We start from the raw sequence: 18,670 nt of genomic DNA, 5'->3' as shown, positions 1-18,670 counted from the left end.
TATTGCAGGCGATTTGCAAAACTGGATGCTATATCATACAGAACTATGGTACCTCTCTTATGCTCTTGCAGATATGCATTTAAAGATGTACGGACATAAAATATCGTAGGTTTTTATTGTGATTAAAAAAGGAAATATAATAGGGGACGGGTGCAAGACTGTTAAAATCTTACTTCTTGGGCGAAATTCTCCGGAAACGGCGCGATGTCCGCCAACTGGCGCCCAAAATGGCGCCAATCAGACAGGCATCGCGCCGCCCCAAAGGTGCGGAATGCTCCGCATCTTTGGGGGCCGAGCCCCAACATTGAGGGGCTAGGCCATCGCCGGAGGAATTTCCGCCCCGCCAGCTGGCGGAAACGGCCTTTGATGCCCCGCCAGCTGGCGCGGAAATGACATCACCGGGCGGCGCATGCGCGGGAGCGTCAGCGGCCGCTGACAGTTTCCCACGCATGCGCAGTGGAGGGAGTCTCTTCCACCTCCGCCATGGTGGAGACCGTGGCGGAGGCGGAAGGGAAAGAGTGCCCCCACGGCACAGGCCCGCCCGCGGATCGTTGGGCCCCGATTGCGGGCCTGGCCACCGTGGGGGCACCCCCCGGGGTCAGATTGCCCCGCGCCCCCCCCAGGACCCCGGATCCCGCCCACGCCGCCTTGTCCCGCCGGTAAGGTAGGTGATTTAATTTACGCCGGCGGGACAGGCAATTTATCGGCGGGACTTCGGCCCATCAGGGCCGGAGAAACGAGCGGGGGCCCGCCAACCGGCGCGGCGCGATTCCCGCCCCCGCCGAATATCCGGTGCCGGAGACTTCGGCAACCGGCGGGGGCGGGATTCACACCAGCCCCCGGCGATTCTCCGACCCGTCGGGGGGTCGGAGAACGTCGCCCCTTAGCCCTGATTTTACTTTGAGCTTTCATCCTGTGTTCTCCAGTGTAATAGGATCTTTACTGCGCTGTCCGTTTTTTGCAAGATGTATCATAGCTAGTTTGCTGAGGACTATGATAGTCTATTTCAGTTGTCACTCAACTTTCCCACTTTCTTATGACTTGCAGATTTCGGCGCCAGCTGTCTGAGCCATGCCATTCATTTCCACCTCCTCATGGGCTGCCCAGGGAAGGTCGTCCGATGTACCAGAGGCAATTGTCTGAGCCCAACATTCCCTTCCCCCCTCAGGGCTTCAAACAGGAATATCATGATCCAGTCTATGAACATGCCACCATGATTAGTGCTCCAGCAAACCAGAGTTTTCCGCAGCCCATGATGATTAAGCAAGAACCTCGGGATTATGCATATGATTCAGGTTAGTGATCTTGGCATACAAACACACAAAGTAAGACCCAAGGTAGCAGCATCAATGAAAGGAAAGATCTTCAGCTGCAGTTTATTGAATAACTGGCTTCTACTATTACACTGAAGGGACTGCTACCGGTCATTTTCAGCCCCATTGGAGCCTCAGTATGAGTCCGTTATCTGATGTGCGAGCATTAGAAAAGTGCCTTGAGCTCATGTTTCCATTGCTCCCTGTGTGCAAATGGCCGGAGATATTGTGGTTATTAAAGACCAACTCATTCATTACTAGGATTGAGCGCTTTGGTACTGTTGTGCCGCTGCTCGAAAAAAGATTTTACTATGTGCTATTTTCTCCAAATTCTTTAACTTCCAAAAGTGTTTGCTTAAAGGACATCACTCACCTTACTGTAAGATTCCACAAAAAGATTGAACTGCCGTGTAAACCTTTTGTCGTTTGACATGAGTGCTGAATTTTAATCAAAGCCTATGCGTTTTTGTTTCCCATGAATGCATCTATTCAATCATTAATCTGCCTATCAAATATTAAAAATCTTGCATATAATACACATTATCACATAGTTCTACAACACCTTTGTAGAAAACTTCCCTGTCGTATTTGTAAGAACATAGGACTTAGGAACGGGAGTACGTTATTCGCCCTTAGAGCCTGCTCCACTATTTGATAGGATCATGGCTTATCTGATTGTGATCTTAACTCCACTTCCTTGTCTGCCTCCCTTGACTCACTTGTCTATCAAATATCTGTCTAACTCAGCCTTGAATAAATTCATTGATCCAGCCTCCATTGCTTTCTGGGGAAGAGAATGCCATAAACTAACTATCCTCTGAGAGAAAGGAATTTCTCCTCATCTCCAGGTATCCACCCTTTCAAGTTCTTTCAGGTGTGTCTATGTTTCACTAAGATCAGCTCTCATTTTTCTAAATTCAGTAGGTGTAGTCTGAACCTGTTCACCCTTTCTCTATAAATTAAGCACTTCATCCTAGAAATGAGTCGAGTGAATCTTCTTTGGACTGCTTCAAACGCAATTATATCTTTTTTCAAATAGGGAGATCTAGACTGTATACAGTACTCCAGATGTGGTGTCACCAAGGTCCTGTACATCTGCAGTAAAACTTCCCTATTTTCATATTCCATTCCTCTTGCAATATACACCAACATGGATGGCACAGTGGTTAGCACTGCTGCCTCACAGCGCTAGGGACCCCGGCTCAGTCCAGCCTTAGATGACTGTCTGTGTGAAGTTTGCACGTTCTCCCAATGCATGCGTGGGTTTCCGCCGGGATTCTATGAAATAACATTTGCCTTCCTAATCACTTGTAATACCTGAATACTGACTTCCTGTAATTCATGTACCTGAACACCCAGATCCCTCTGCACCTCCCAAGTTTTGCAATCTCTCTCCATTTAAATAGTGTACTTCTTTTCTATTCTTGCCAAAGTAGATGAGTTCATATTTTCCCACATTACCCTCCATTTGCCAATTTTTTGTACACTCATAAACTATCTATATCCCTTTACAGTCGCTCTACTTAATCCTGATCACTTTCATCAAGACAGGTGGGAAAGTAATTGGCAAATCAAGCTACCATACTTTTGGTCCCTCGATCCAAGTTATTAATAAAGATTGTAAATCGCTGAGCCCCTGCACTGATCCCTGTGGCACTTCATGAGTTAGAGCATGGCAACCTGAAAAATACCCAGTTATCCATACTCTCTGCTTCCTGGTAATCATCTAGCCATGCTAATATATTACCCTCTAAACTATGAGCTGTTATCTTGTGCAATAAGCTTTGGTGTGGCACCTTGTCAAATGCCTTTTTGCATTCCAAGTACACTACTTCTGCAGGTTCCCCTTTATCCACCTTGCTTGTTACTTCCTCAAAAAAACACAAATTAATTATTCAAACATAATGTCCCTTCATGTTGACTCTGCATTATGATTTTCTAGATATCCTGCTATAATTTCCATAATAATAATAATAATCACTTATTGTCACGAGTAGGCTTCAATGAAGTTACTGTGAAAAGCCCCTAGTCGCCACATTCCGGCGCCTGTTCGGGGAGGCCGGTACGGGAATAATGGATGACAGCAACTTCCCTTTGATAGTTGAGAGGCTAACTAGCCGATAGTTTATTGTTTTTATCTCTCTTGAATAAATGTTGTTACATTTGCTATTTTCCAATCCACTGGACCCTTCCAGAACCTAAGGAATTTTGAAAGATTATAACTAATGTCTCTACTAACTTTGAAGCTATTTCTTTTAAAACCTTAAGTTGGAGGCCACCTTTTCCTGGAGACTTGTCAGCTTTTAGCTCGAATGATTTTCCAACCACCTCTTTCTAGTGATGGTGATTGTGTAAAGTTCCTCCTTCCCTTTCACTGTCGATTTTCAAGCAGCTTTGGGAAATTTGCTGAGTTTTCTACAGTGAAGACAGACACAGAATCCTTGTTCAATGCCTCCATCATTTCCTTGACTCCCATATTTCAGTTCTCCAGACTTACTCCCGAGAGGACCAACACTAGCTTTAGTTACTCTTTCCTATTTAAATACCTATTGGAACTCTTGCTATCTGTTTTATGTATACCTAGATAGTTTTCTTTCCTATTATTATTTTCCCCCTTTCTTTTAGTCATTCTTTGCTACTTCTTAACATCTGTCCAATCTTCTGACCCATCACTAACCATTGCAAATGTGTACAGTATTTCTTTCCATTTAGTAATCCTTAACATCCTTATTTAGCCATGGATGATGTCTTCTTCTCAAAGAACCTTTCTTTCTCACTGAGATAAATTATGCCACTGCATCTCTACTGTTCCACCTTTTAACCTAGTTTCCCAATTCACTTTATCCAGCTCTGCCTTCACACTCTTATAGTTACTTTTATTTAGCTTTAAAACAGCCATATGTTTACCCTTCAATGGAACATGAAATTCTATCATGTTATGATTACTGTTGCCCAGAGGCTCCTTTATCACGAGGTTATAGATTAATCCTGTCTTGTCCTGCACATTAGCAGGTCAGGAATAGCTTGCTGCCTCATTGGCTTTTGAATGTACTGCTCTAAGAACTTGTCTTGCACACACTTCATAAACTCATTTTCCAGGCTACTTTTGCCAATCTGATTCCGCCAATCTACATGTAGATTAAATCACCTATGATTATTGCAGTTCCTTTCAGAGAACATACAGTGCAGAAGGAGGCCATTCGGCCCATCGAGTCTGCACCCACCCACTTAAGCCCTTACTTCAACCCCATCCCCTTAACCCAATAAATCCTCTTAACCTTTTTGGACACTGAGGACAATTTAGCATGGCCAATCCACCTAACCTGCACATCTTTGGACTGTGGGAGGAAACCGGAGCACCTGGAGGAAACCCACACAGACACGGAGAGAACGTGCACACTCGGCACAGTCAGTGACCCAGCAGGGAATCGAACATGGGACCCTGGCGCTGTGAAGCCACAGTGCTAACCGCTATGCTACAGTGCTGCATTTGTTTCATACAGACTTCATTTGTATCTTCCTGTATACTCTAACTACAGTGTAACTACGATTCCCACAAGTGACGTTTTACCTTTCCTATTTCTTGGGCAGGATTCTCCGATGGGGGCATCCTCCACTTCGCTGGCAGCACATTGACGTCACGCCCGTGGATCTCCCGACGGCGTGGGGGTGGCCACAATGGGAAACCCCATTGGCTGGCTGCCGGGATGGAGGATCCCGCTGCTGCCAGGGCGTGCCGCGCCAGAATATGGCGTGGCGAAGAATCCTGCCCATTATCTTTGCTCAAATTGATTCTCCATCCTGCTCGTTTGAGCTAAGATTAGTGCAGGAAGAGATCAAGGTGCCATTTGAAAATGTCCCCCGATGTGATCTGCGGACCCCCCCAATGCCAGAACTCACCTGTTGGGGGGTCCTGGAGCCCCCCCCCCCACACCACACCATATACTGTTAGGGCATCCCCGAATCCGATCCCTGGTGCGGTCAAAATGCCAGCTTGGCACCTTGGCATTCTCAACCTGGCACCATGACAATGTCCCTGCCAATGCCACATGGACGCACTGGCAGTGCCAACCTGGCAACTAAGTAGCACTGCCAGCGTGCCCAGCTGGCACTGCCTGGATGCCAGGCTGGCAGTGCAAATGTGCCCAGGTGGCACCAGCAGTGCCAGGGTGCCAGCATTCCCAGAGGCCGAGCACCTGGGGTCCGCTTGGAAGACCCGCCCCCATGTGCCGGTATGCCTGGTGCCCGTTTGTGTGGATCAGTACTGATCGGCGCTCAGCTGAGGTCTCCTCAGCAAGGCTGATAGATGTCGGGTGGCTTTTCAATCCAATGTCAAACTCACTGTGCGAGACTGGATCCCGTCCATTGTGGGCGGGCTTCAGATCACGAGATCTGGTTAGATCTCGCGAGGCGTAACGGCCATCAGGAACCCCGGGGGAGGCCTCTCCCTGGGTCTACTGGTCGTTTTCCGTCCCAGTTCCGGCGAGATGCGACCGGTAAATCACGCTCCGAGTCTCCCAAACGGAGAATTTTGCCCAGCAGCTCTGATAATGCAGCACTCTCTCAGTACCACGCTGAATGGGGCGGTTATATAAATCATCTCGCCAAGACCTTTAATGAGCCTTGAACCCATTCCTTTTGAGGGCAGTGTGGCTTGTCCATTAATTTTGATCATTACTTGGTTGTTTTTTTCAATTTACAAGCAATGTTGGTGCAAAACTGGCCCCAAGACTTGAAATTTATACATCTTTTATGTCTCTGCAAAACGTTTGATAATTGACCAAAGTGACCAGAGATATGTTGCATTGATATCATTTTTGAAATCTGGGGCGAAATTCTCCCCCAACGGCGGGATGTCCGCCGACTGGTGCCAAAGCCGGCGCCAATCAGACGGGCATCGCGCCGGCCCAAAGGTGCGGAATGCTCCGCATCTATGGCGGCCTAGCCCCAACATTGAGGGGCTAGGCCGACGCCGGAGGGATTTCCGCCCTGCCAGCTGGCGGAAATGGCGTTTGTTTCCTCGCCAGCTGGCGCGGAAATGCGGCGCATGCGCGGGAGCGTCAGCGGCCGCTGTCAGTTTCCCGGCGCATGCGCGGGAGCGTCAGCGGCCGCTGTCAGTTTCCCGCGCATGCGCAGTGGGGAGAGTCTCTTCCGCCTCCGCCATGGTGGAGGCCGTAGCGGAGGCGGAAGGGAAAGAGTGCCCCCACGGCACAGGCCCGCCCGCGGATCGGTGGGTCCCGATCGCGGGCCAGGCCACCGTGGGGGCAGCCCCCGGGGTCAGATCGCCCCGCGCCCCCCCCCCAGGACCCCGGAGCCCGCCCACGCCGCCTGGTCCCGCCGGTAAATACCAGGTTTGATTTACGCCGGCAGGACAGGCAATTTATGGGCGGGACTTCGGCCCATCCGGGCCGGAGAATCCAGTGGGGGGGTCCCGCCAACCGGCGCGGCCGGATTCCCGCCCCCGCCCAATCTCCGGGAGCGGAGACTTCGGCGGGGGCGGGATTCACGGCGGCCAACGGCCATTCTCCGACCCGGCGGGGGGTCGGAGAATGACGCCCCTGCTCTTTAAATGGTTATATACAAGGACCAATTTTATACACGTGCACTTTCAATGGTCACAGTCTCTTATTCAAAGGCATAATTTAATAATAAATCTTTGCTTTTCTTGCACAATTTCATTGGTCCTGTAATCTTGAATCTTTTGGAGCGCTGCTCCTTCCTCAGGTGAATGAAGAGGTATGTTCCAGAGACATATATATAGACAGATTCAAAGATGCCATACAATGCTTGGAATGCGAGCATTAGCAGGTGATTAAATCTTTACAGATCCAGAGATGGGGTAACCTCAGGTTAAAGAGGTGTGAATTGTATCAAGCCAGGACAGTTGGTAGGATTTCGCAGGCCAGATGGTGGGGGATGAATGTAATGCGACATGAATCCCAGCGTTCTCCAAGGCGGCCTTCAGGACGCTCAACGACGCAGAATCGCTGAGCAGAAACTTATAGCCAAGTTCCGCACACATGGGTGCGGCCTCAACCGGGACCTGGGATTCATGTCGCATGACATTCATCCCCCACCATCTGGCCTGCAAAATCCTACCAACTGTCCTGGCTTGACACAATTCACACCTCTTTAACCTGAGGTTAGCCCATCTCTGGATCTGTAAAGATTTAATCACCTGCTAATGCTCGCATTCCAAGCATTGTCTGGCAACTTTGAATTTGTCTATATATTTGTTTCTGGAACAGACCTCTTCATTCACCTGAGGAAGGAGCAGTGCTCCGAAAGCTAGTGACATCGAAACAAACCTGTTGGACTTTAACCTGGTGTTGTGAGACTTCGTACTATGCTCACCCCAGTCCAACGCCGGCATCTCCACATCTTGAATCTTTTGTCATTGATCCTGGTAACATATTTGCATTAATTGCTGCTCCTCACTAATGTCTTTCCAATGGCCACTGCTAATGCAAAACCTATCATCTTACAGCAATGTGTGTTCCCATAATTAACAGCAGCCACCTCTGTTTCCAGCCCAAAAGCCACCCTTACAGCTCGCCATGTTATACCTTGACCGAGTGTATGAGGTTGAACTCACCCCTCAACATGCAGTTTTCCTCTCAGGTCACACCACAATCAAACAGCAGCTCGCCCTTAACCTCAACTCCACTGTACATTTTTCCTTTGGACACACTATACCCACACACCCAAATCTGATTCAACCATTATCTGGCATCTTGCTCCATCTTCACCATTGCCTCACCTTCCCCATATCCGCCATACACCATCTTATAAATCAAATAATATTTGATTATTCTGGCCCGGGTGTGAAGATAGGAAGAATAAACATCTTTCCAGAAAAGGATGAGAGCCTGGCTTAATATCTCAATCCATTCTGGCTGCAACATAGCACATGACACGGACTTTTAACATCAAATGCCATCAAACAACAGTCTGTAGTGGTGTGCTCTGTATTAGCATAAAAATAAAATCAATGCCCAAATTTAGAAAGGAACATAATCATGGACATTATGATTGCATAAACTCAGGAATTAAAATAAGATCAACTAGGGCCCAGCATATATTTGTGGCCAATGTTTCAAAATATTTGAATTTCAAAGATGATCAAACCTGACATTCAATTTAGTGTCGGCCTCTTTTGTATTATCTCATTTTCCCCAGAAATTTACTTCTGCAGTGTGCAAAGTGCTTTGTACCTTCATTTGGTCATTCGAGAATTTATTCATGAAGTGTACCTTCAGGATTGATGTGCGCCATTATATATTTTTTGTTGCACTGTCAGCTTGAATGGTCAAAAGTCACAGAATTTCAGCAGCAGTCAACAGTATTCTGAGTTCAACACATGTCAACGGTATAATCCAGATTTATTCTCCTATTACAGTGTTATGAGGTCAAATGGACTCTGGCTGCCTTCCGAAGCCAGTAATGGAAGTCTGAAGCCACATTAGACCGATCACGTCAACTTTACTCAAGAGTGATTGATTCAGCCCATCCCCCTGGGGCCTCTGCACATGAGCTGAACTCAGGCATGAATGGAGCTAGACAGCATTGAGTTTCATTCATAAAATGGAGTGAAGGGAAAGACTAGAATTCCCAGTTAGACTGGGCAGGGTGTACAATTCTAGCAGCTGCTACCTTTGCCAGATTATTTGATACAATCATCACTGCAACTGGCATGCCCGATGTAAACTGACACCATTTTTCTGCCTCTGCGCAATTAATGTCCAGCGAATGAGGATATCTCATTCACATTGTGCAGAGATAAGAGGAGCTGGCTGGTCCGAATTCCATTCAAATATTTCTTCCAGCCACACACCATTGTGATTAGGTTTCTAGTTTCTGACGCAAGCCACATAAAGGGAACAAGAGCAGCCCCACATGGTAATGCAGGGAATTCATTTACAGGGTCAAGGTGAAGTAGTTAGCAACCTCTTTTTAAGCATCCGGATTTCTCTGGCATTTGCTTTTGCTTCACTTCTCCACATCAAGCTGGCCAGCCCACTCTTCCTCCTGTCTTTTGTCAGGCAAAAATGACAAATGAAGCTGTTCGCTCTTTCCTCTTGATTTGCATGTAGTTGCAAAGTTATTGACCATCCGTCCATGGCTGCCCCTTATTCAATCATTTTGTATCTGACAGATATTGTGGGAAAACAACCCTGTCAATTAATTTCTTCCGAAAAGATAGACTTTAAAACTATTTACACAGGTGTCCTAATAGGGGTGATGGGGCAAAGAATTTGGACTAAAAGTACCAAGGAGGTGTTCCACAAATTGTTAGGCTGTGGGTTCTTATGTCTCTGTAATCCATTGCAGATTCCCCATGTGGAAGAGATTGTGTGCTGGCTCCCCAATTTCGCACAAGGGAGACTTGAGCGAGAATAAAATTGATCAGGTAGATCAGCTGAATGTGGGTGAATTTCTCGGGAGTAGTGAACACAGGATGACGCTTTTCAAGATCTAAATAGAATGGGATACAGCACAAACAAATAACAAAAATATGACAATTAGCATTAAATTGGATAGGTAGATGAAGGAATATAGGAACTAGGACAGTTTGACCGATTGGATGGTAAATACTGACACTGACTGGTTGGGCCCAATGGCCTGTTTCACTGTTCTGGGGCAAAATTCTCCCCCAACGGCGCGATGTCCGCCGACTGGCGCCTAACACGGCGCCAATCAGACGGGCATCAACATCGTAGTACAGAACTTAAAATTGCTGAAAAGAGAGACATGTTACCGAAGCATTTTGTATAACACTCAGAACAAACGGTAGAATGTCAATTTTCTAAAATTCAGGACAATTTATACATAGGAGGAAAAGATGCTGGTTTGTTGGCAAGTTGACTCTGTCCGAAGCATTGCCATCGAGAAAGCAACATGGGAACCAAGGGCTCCCCAGGCTCCTGGGTAATTAAAAAAAAGGCACAATGCTTGAACATATCCCTTTTTGCGTATGAATGTATGTTGCTTCCAGCAAGCATAAATGAGCCAAGTTACGAGCTTGACTGATTATTTTAAATTGGTTGTTAGTGTAGCTATTAGCGTACTCCGGATTGTCCAGTAAATGCTGCCCAATTGTGGGAGTATATCTAATAGTAGACATTTTGTTTTGGGTTTTGTAAGCATGGGCTGTTGAATATGGTCTGTACTCTTACAAACAGCTGGAGGAACATGTTATTTGATTCGATCTGCCAATCGGTGATATGTACTGCACACTTATCTGGTATCGCACCGGTGCTGAAATTCATGCACAACGTTGTCCAATTGTATGGTACCAGTGGGATACTTGCCAGATACAGAATGCAGGAAAATATTTTACAAGTGCTCTGAATCAGTGAGCTCAGATAATGCACTTGTGTGTTGAACTGAGGCGACGCCATTTTATATTGAGGAGAAGTGAAATGTAAGGGACAACTTAGTTTGGCATTGGAAGGTCGGCTGGAGATGGTGGGGGGAGGACCAGAGGTCCAAGGTCCCGGAGGGGAGGGGTCTCAACTCTGAAGACACCTTCAAATTAAGCATCCTCCCCTCCCTTCCTGCCCGAGATGAATAAAGATTTATTTCTGTTTCCCATCCTACTTGCACCCGCTCCTGGGCAGGAAAAGGCCCTTTAAGGACCTTAATAGGTGAAAGGATGGATTTCTCACCCGAGGCCTTGCCTGACTGAGTGTGGAATTGCATCCTGGTTGCGCAGCAGGGATCCTCGGGGGAATCTTGTCCATTCAATTCTACTCTCCTTCGCCCATTTCTGCCTCAGAACCCACCTTGTCGGGAGGTGTTTAGGATATTGTTCATTTTCCCACAATAATAAATGTTTCACATCTCTCTACATTGAACTCAGTATGCCACTGCCCTGCCTCCCACTGTGTGGCTGATCTATACCTTTCTGCTATCTCTTGTATTCTACTTCATAGTTGCTATGTCTCTAATGTGGTGTCATTAGCAAATTTTGACATCAGCCTTTCTGTTTTCTATGATCAATTTAATTAAGTAAATGAAATTAAAAGGAGAGTCCAGCACAAACCTCCGGAACACACCATTACCCACATGTTCCTTTTATCTTTAATCTCTGCTTCCTGTCTTACTATCCTGCAGCGAAATCTTCCTTTAACGCCATTTGTCTTAATTTTCAAAAAGACTCTTAAAAGACATTAATTGAAACGGTTTTTGAACCTTCTTCATTCCCTATATCCATTCTGTGATTTTCTCAAAATATTCAACCAGATTAGTTTTTTGACCTGCCCTTTCCAGCTCCATGCTGACTGTCCCTGATTAACTCATGTCTTTCTAAGTACTCAACAATTTCATCCTGAAGATTATGAACTCTAAATGATTATTTTTTTTTTTTTTTAAATCAAGCCGACTGGAGATCCATTTCCATTGGGACTGTATACTGGAAATGCAGCCATGATTTTCTATCCATTTAGATTCATTGAAAAACTATAGAGAGCAGGGGCGAAATTCTCCCCAAACGGCGCGATGTCCGCCGACTGGCGCCCAAAATGGCGCCAATCAGACGGGCATCGCGCCGCCCCAAAGGTGCGGAATGCTCCGCATCGTTGGGGGCCGAGCCCCAACATTGAGAGGCTAGGCCGGCGCCGGAGGGATTTCCGCCCCGCCAGCTGGCGGAAACGGCGTTTGTTGCCCCGCCAGCTGGCGCGGAAATGACATGTCGAGGCGGCGCATGCGCAGGAGCGTCAGCGGCCGCTGACAGTTTCCAGCGCATGCGCAGTGGGGAGAGTCTCTTCCGCCTCCGCCATGGTGGAGACCGTGGCGGAGACGGAAGGGAAAGAGTGCCCCCACGGCACAGGCCCGCCCGCGGATCGGTGGGCCCCGATCGCGGGCCAGGCCACCGCGGGTGCACCCCCCGGGTCAGATCGCCCCGCGCCACCCCCAGGACCCCGGAACCCGCCCACGCCGCCTTGTCCCGCCGGTAAATACCTACTTTAATTTACGCCGGCGGGACAGGCAATTTCTCGGCGGGACTTCGGCCCATTCGGGCCGGAGAATTGAGCGGGGGGGCCCGCCAACCGGCGCGGCCCGATTCCCGCCCCCGCCGAATGTCCGGTACCGGAGACTTCGGCAACCGGCAGGGGCGGGATTCACGGCGGCTACCGGCCATTCTCCAACCCGCTAGGGGGTCGGAGAATGACGCCCCAGATACCCGAGTTTCTGATATCCAAATAGAGTGGGGATACTCTGCAGTAAGATTACAGTTTCTTTAAAGTATCCCTGAGAAGTTCACCAACAACCAACATAAGACCAACTGGCTCACAATTTCCCCAGTTATCTCCTTCTCCGGTTATCCCTTTCCTGAACAAGGAATATGCAATCATGGGGCTGGATTTTCTGCTCCCTCCAAGCGGATTTGTAATCAGAGACTTGTAAAATCCATCAGGTGATCTTCCTGCCCACCCCCAAACGATTCAACATTTAGTTGGCAGTAGAAGAGATGTTGGATTTCCACCCCCCTGCCCTTTAGCTTATTGAGGCCCTTAAGTAGAGGATGGTGGTGGCATAGTGGTATTGTCATTGTACTGGTAATCAAGAGACCCAGGGGCAGCATGGTAGCACAGTGGTTAGCACAGTTGCTTCACAGCTCCAGGGTCCCAAGGTTCAATTCCCGGCTTGGGTCACTGTCTGTGCGGAGTCTGCACGTTCTCCCCGTTCTGCGTGGGTTTCCTCCGGGTGCTCCGGTTTCCTCCCACAGTCCAAAAATGTGCAGGTTAGGTGGATTGGCTTTGCTAAATTGTCCTTTGTGTCCAAAAATGTTAGGTGGGGTTACGGGGATAGGGTAGAGGTGTGGGGATAGGTTGGAGGTATGGACTTAGGTAGGGTGCTCCAAGGGCCAATGCAGACTCGATGGGCCGAATGGCCTCCTTCTGCACTGAAAATTCTATGATTTCTATGAATGCCCTGGGGACCCAGGGTTGAATCCCACCAGGCTGTTGGTGAAATTTGAATTCAATAAAAATCTGCAATTAAAAACTCGAATGATGACCGTTACCTTTGTGGATTGTTGTAAAAATACATCTGGTTCATTAATGTCCACTAATGAGAAAGCAATCTGCCATCCTTACCTAGTCTGGCCTACAGGCAACTCAGGCCCACAACAATGTGGTTGATTCTTAACTGCCTTCTGAAATGACCTGGCAAGCCATTCAGTTCAAGGGAAGTTAGGGGTGGGCAACAAATGCTGGCCCAGCCAGTGACACCCACATCGCATGAAAGAATAAAACAACTGGCCACATAATTGTTTCATCCCGCCCCACCTTATTTTACCTACAGCAAGGTAAGACCCACCTCATGGGGGGAGCCTGAAAATGCTGGTTAAACTCAGCAGGGCAGAATAGAAGAACAGGGATAGGTCAGAACAAAGGAGCGATTAACAAAGGTGTCATGGGGGTTATTAATGATGCCATTAAGGACTGACGAGTGCTGGTAGTGGCAAAAGGTAAGATATGGCAGAATGTGTTAACAGGAGAACAAAGTGAATGCTCAGTGGGAACGAAACAAGGGACAGGTGGTCATGTAGGGAAGGGGTGGAGTTGTGCTGGGGCAAACCAAGGGAACCAAACCGTAAACTACCCCGGGGGGGGGGGGGGGGGGGCACTGATCTTTGTTTTCCAACTAACACAATCTGATATCTTACCTTTTGCCACTATTGGCACTCGTCAGTCCATAATGGCATCATTAACACTCCCTTTCGTCACATGTCCATGACACTGTTGTCAATCCCCAATCCCTGCCTTTCTGATCCACTCCGCCTCCCAAAATGTAAAATTCATTATATTTCTACCGCTCTTCAATTCTGTAGAAGGGTTCATAGAATCCCTACAGTGCAGAAGGAGGCCATTCGGCCCATCGACTTTGCACCGATCCATGTCCCACCCTATCACTGCAACCCCATAACCTAACCTTCACATCCCTGGACACTAAGGGGCAATTTATCATGGCCAATCCACCTACCCCGTACATCTTTGGACTGTGGGAGGAAACCGGAGCACCCAGAGGAAACCCACGCAGACTCGGGGAGTATGTGCAGACTCCGCACAGGTAGTGACCCTAGGCCGGAATTGATCCAGGGTCGCTGGCGCTGTGAGGCAGCAGAGCTAACCGCTGTGCTACCGTGCTACCCACTTTGATTCTATGGATTCAAAACATTGTTCACAATCTAATGAAAAACGTATACAGACTGCCCCTCCCTCCCCCCCACGTGGCTAAATGGTCAGGGGTGTTGGGAATGGGCACATGGCACCCTGTAAAAACCAACCCATGAGAAATAAGGTTAGCAATGTGCACTACTGGAACGTTCTTCATCTATAAGTAGCATGTATCAGAAAATCGAACAGGAAACAGAAAATGCTGGAAGTGCTCAGCATGTCAGGCAACGTCTGTGAACAGAAAAACAAGAGTTAATTATAGGCTGGATTATACAGAGTGCCACTGCTAACAGGTCGTCGGAGGAGCCCACCTAGATCCCCCAGTCTGCCCCACAACAATTAATGCTGAGCGGAGTGTTAATTGCTTTAGGCAAGATTTCCACCCATTTGTCAGCAGCAAATTCCACCTTAGAAAGCTGCTAGCCAGTCAGATGGCAAGAAACTGTGTTGTCCCAGCAGCATCAGTGGGATTGGTGGCCATTACTGGGGCTACAGACATTCCCACAAGGCTGAGAATCCCATTTAAGTCAAAATCGGACATCTGGGGCGGGATTCTCCAGCCCCCCACCGGGTCGGAGAATCGCCGGGGGCCGGCGTGAATCCCGCCCCCGAGGTGTCGCAAATTCTCCGCCACCGGTGATTCGGCAGGGGCGGGAATGACGCCGCGCCGGTTGGCCGCCCCCCCCCCCCCCCCCCCCCCCCCGGCGATTCTCCGGTCCGCGATGGGCCGAAATCCCGCCGCTGTCAACCCACGTCAGCCGGCATGGATTGAACCACCTTTGGGACGGCGGCGCGGGCGCGCTCTGGGGTCCTGGAGGGGGCGCAGGGTGATCTGGCCCCGGGGGGTGCCCCCACGGTGGCCTGGCCTGCGATCGGGGCCCACCGATCCGCGGGCGGGCCTGTGCCGTGGGGGCACTCTTTTCCTTCCGCCTTCGCCATGGTCTCCACTATGGCAGAGGCGGAAGAGACCCCCTCCACTGCGCATGCGCGGGGATGCCGTGAGCGGCCGCTGACGCTCCCGCGCATGCGCCGCCCGGCAAAGTCATTTCCGCGCCGGCTGGCGGGGCACCAAAGGTCTTTCCCGCCAGCTGGCAGGGCGGAAATCAGTCCGGCGCGGGTCTAGCCCCTCAAGGTAATGGCTCGGCCCCTCAAGATGTGGAGAATTCCACACCTTTGGGGCGGCGCGATGCCGGTCTGATTTGCGCTGTTTTTGGCGCCGGTCGGCGGACATCACGCCGATTACAGAGAATCCCGCCCCCTGTTCAAGAGGCCAGGACAGGGTTAAGATGAGGGAGGGGGGTGACCTTGGTTGGATGGGTGCCTCCAATGGGCCCTGGAAGTCCCCACCCCCTGGCTCATTGCATGCACCTGCAGTTAAAGCTGCCAGGCTACCTGCATGGCATGGGCCTCACCACACCACAGGTAAAATGCCGGATGGGGTGGAGTAAGACCAATAATAATAATACTAATCTTGATTAGTGTCACAAGTAGGCTTACATTCACACTGCAACGAGAGGCCCAAGGACAGGCAGGCCACCTGGTGCCTCTCCTGCTCCCCCTAAAATTGCAATTGAAGGTGACCAGATAGGCAAAGGAAAGGCTTCAAACCTGCTGGTGAGTAATATCCAGCCTCAGCTTTTCAGATCTAAAAGGTTTTCATCCCAGTGGAGATCAAAAATGTTTAAGAAGTTATTTAAATTCCCAATAATCGACTGAAAGGAATTGAATGCAGCCGGGCCCATCCAGGCAAGACGCCAGAAAAGACACCCGCCAAAGGGGACCCAGGTCACAGGGCAGGAATCACAGCAGGTCGCCACCACTCCTGATGTACTGCTTGGGGATCCACATAGGCATAGCGTAGGGGCCCATAGGGCCAGAAAGGTAGACACCAGTTACGATGACATGGGTGCAGCACATAAGTTATCAATAGGGGCCAAGGCACAATCCTGTATATACATGTCCACATTAAACACCTGTGCACCTCCAGTCAGTTGTTTAATTGTTCACCATTCATGACTGGATGTCGCAGGGCTACAGAGCTTAGATCTGCATCATTGATTGTAGGATTGTTTAACTCTGTCTATTGTCATATGCATTTGCTGTTTGGCATGCAAGTTGACCAGTGTTGTAGCTTCACACAGGTTGCTGCCTCATCTTTAGGTATTTCTGGTACTGCTCCTTGCAAACACTCCTGCACTCTTCATTGAGCCAGGGTTGATTCCCCAGTTTGTTGATAATGGCAGAGTGGGAGATATGCCAGGTCATGAGGCTATAGATTGTGGTTGCTTGCAATTCTCTTGCTGCCGATGACCCATAGCACCTCATGGATGCCTAATATTGGTCCCTAGATCTGTTTCACATCTATCCCATTTAGCACAGTATTAGTGCCAGACAATATGATGGAGGATAGACATCCTTAACATGCAGATAGAACTTAGGGTGTGATTCTGCCAAGAAATTTCTTTTGTAATTTACAGTACCCAATAATTTTTTTTCTCCCAATTACGGGGCAATTTCGCGTGGCCAATAAATATACCCTGCACACCTTAGGGTTGTGGAGGTGAGACCCATGCAGACAAGGGGATATGTGCAAACTCCACACGGACAGTGACCCAGAGCTGGGATCGAACCTGGGTCCTCAGTGCAATGAGAAGGCAGTGCTAACCAATGCGCCACCGTGCCGCCACCTTCCAAGAAATTTCTAAGTTCAATTGTGGCGAGATTTTCAGTGAGTTTCCTGCCGGCGAGTTCCCCACTGCTATTACATGACACTTAAGACGCGATTTTCCGGCCCCGTTATGCCCTCGCTCAAGCCTAATGAAGCCAGTGAATAGTGGGAGATGCCAAAAATTAGATCAACGCCAGGCGCTGAACAGTTTGAGATGCAACCGGCCCGCTCCCGTATGCGAAGTCGGGATCTCGCCGTAGTGTGGTGAGAAACTAATTATCATCACTTAAGCCATATTTCCACACAATTAACGAGAGCCACCCCATATCCAACAGCCTCCCGTCATTCAGCGGCCTCCCCAGCAAGTGGTCACGCTGGCGCCAATTAGTACTCCTTTTCAAAAACGTGAACCTGGAGGAATGAGGAGCCGAGGAGGTGAATAGCCATTTTTGCTCACAGGCAAAGAGCCTGGGGGTGCTGGCATTGCCACCCCAGTGCTCGGTGGGGCGGGGGGGACCCTCCGCTGGGGTGGGTAGCCATGGAGGAGGGTGGGGCGAGCGTGGGAGGGTGGATGTGCTTGGGAGATGAGAAAAGGGTCAGGGTGTCAGCCCGTTTTGCAGAAGGATGTGACAGAGGCATCATAATGGTTTTGCGAAAAGATGTTTAATGTGTTGTACAAACCCCACTCTCGATGCTGCCGCCCCACCCTCCCCACCCCCTGGCTATCCCCACCCCGTTCCCCCTCCCCAGTGGCCTCAGTGATCCTCGACATGCTTGGCCCTCCTATCTCTTCAAACCACGTCTTGATGTCTCCCCAGGATGAACATCAGAGGTTGTGGCAGACAGCTGCTTACCTTGTCCCGTGGCCTTCGATGCCCCTGCGGGTGTCTTCCGGGGCCTGAGGGCCCTGACTCACTGTCGGTGCGCACGCACAGCTGTGCCGCCCTATCCTGTGTGCTGATTGCGAGTGCGACCTCATCAGAGGGGTGGAAGTGTGGGAGCTGATGGCCACTGTCGAGGGGGCTCTCCCGGCATTCGGTGGACCCCGCCCGTAGGCTCTGCAAGGACTGTGCAGTGTTCACTTCTACCAATATTGTCATGGACAAATGCATCTGCGGCAGGTAGATTGGTAGGGATGAGGGCCTGTAGGTTTTTCCCTCTTGTTGACTCCCTCACCACCTGCTGCAGACCCAGTCTTACACCTATGTCCTTTAGGATTCAGCCATCTTGGTCAATAGTGGTGCTATTGAGCCACTCTTGGTGATGGACATTGAAGTCTCCCCCCCCACCCCACCCTTACCACCCTCAGTGCTTCCTCTAAGTGATGTTCGACATGGAGGATGATTCATCAACTAAGCGGGAGTGTCGGTGTTCAGCAGCAAAAGGCTTCCTTTCCCAGGTTTGATCTGATCTATAAGACTTGTGGTCCAAATTCAATGTTGAGAGCTACCAAGATTGTATACCACTGTACAGCCCGCCACCTCTGGAGGGACAGGACATGTCCA

General features: G+C 49.4%; 1 protein-coding gene across 5 annotated transcripts in view; it reads left to right on the top strand.

Annotated features, from left to right (window-relative positions):
- etv1 (ETS variant transcription factor 1) overlaps positions 1–18,670 on the top strand; it is a 209,809-nt gene that overhangs the window by 83,371 nt on the left and 107,768 nt on the right. For all 5 annotated transcript variants that reach the window (XM_072509143.1, XM_072509142.1, XM_072509146.1 and 2 more), the window contains one exon: positions 1,048–1,295. In XM_072509143.1, the coding sequence (XP_072365244.1) occupies positions 1,048–1,295 (248 nt within the window). The remainder of the gene's footprint in view (positions 1–1,047; positions 1,296–18,670) is intronic.

The sequence above is a fragment of the Scyliorhinus torazame genome, chromosome 6 (assembly GCF_047496885.1).
Source record: "Scyliorhinus torazame isolate Kashiwa2021f chromosome 6, sScyTor2.1, whole genome shotgun sequence".
Lineage (NCBI taxonomy): Eukaryota > Metazoa > Chordata > Chondrichthyes > Carcharhiniformes > Scyliorhinidae > Scyliorhinus > Scyliorhinus torazame.
This window is presented reverse-complemented; position numbering and strand designations above follow the sequence as displayed.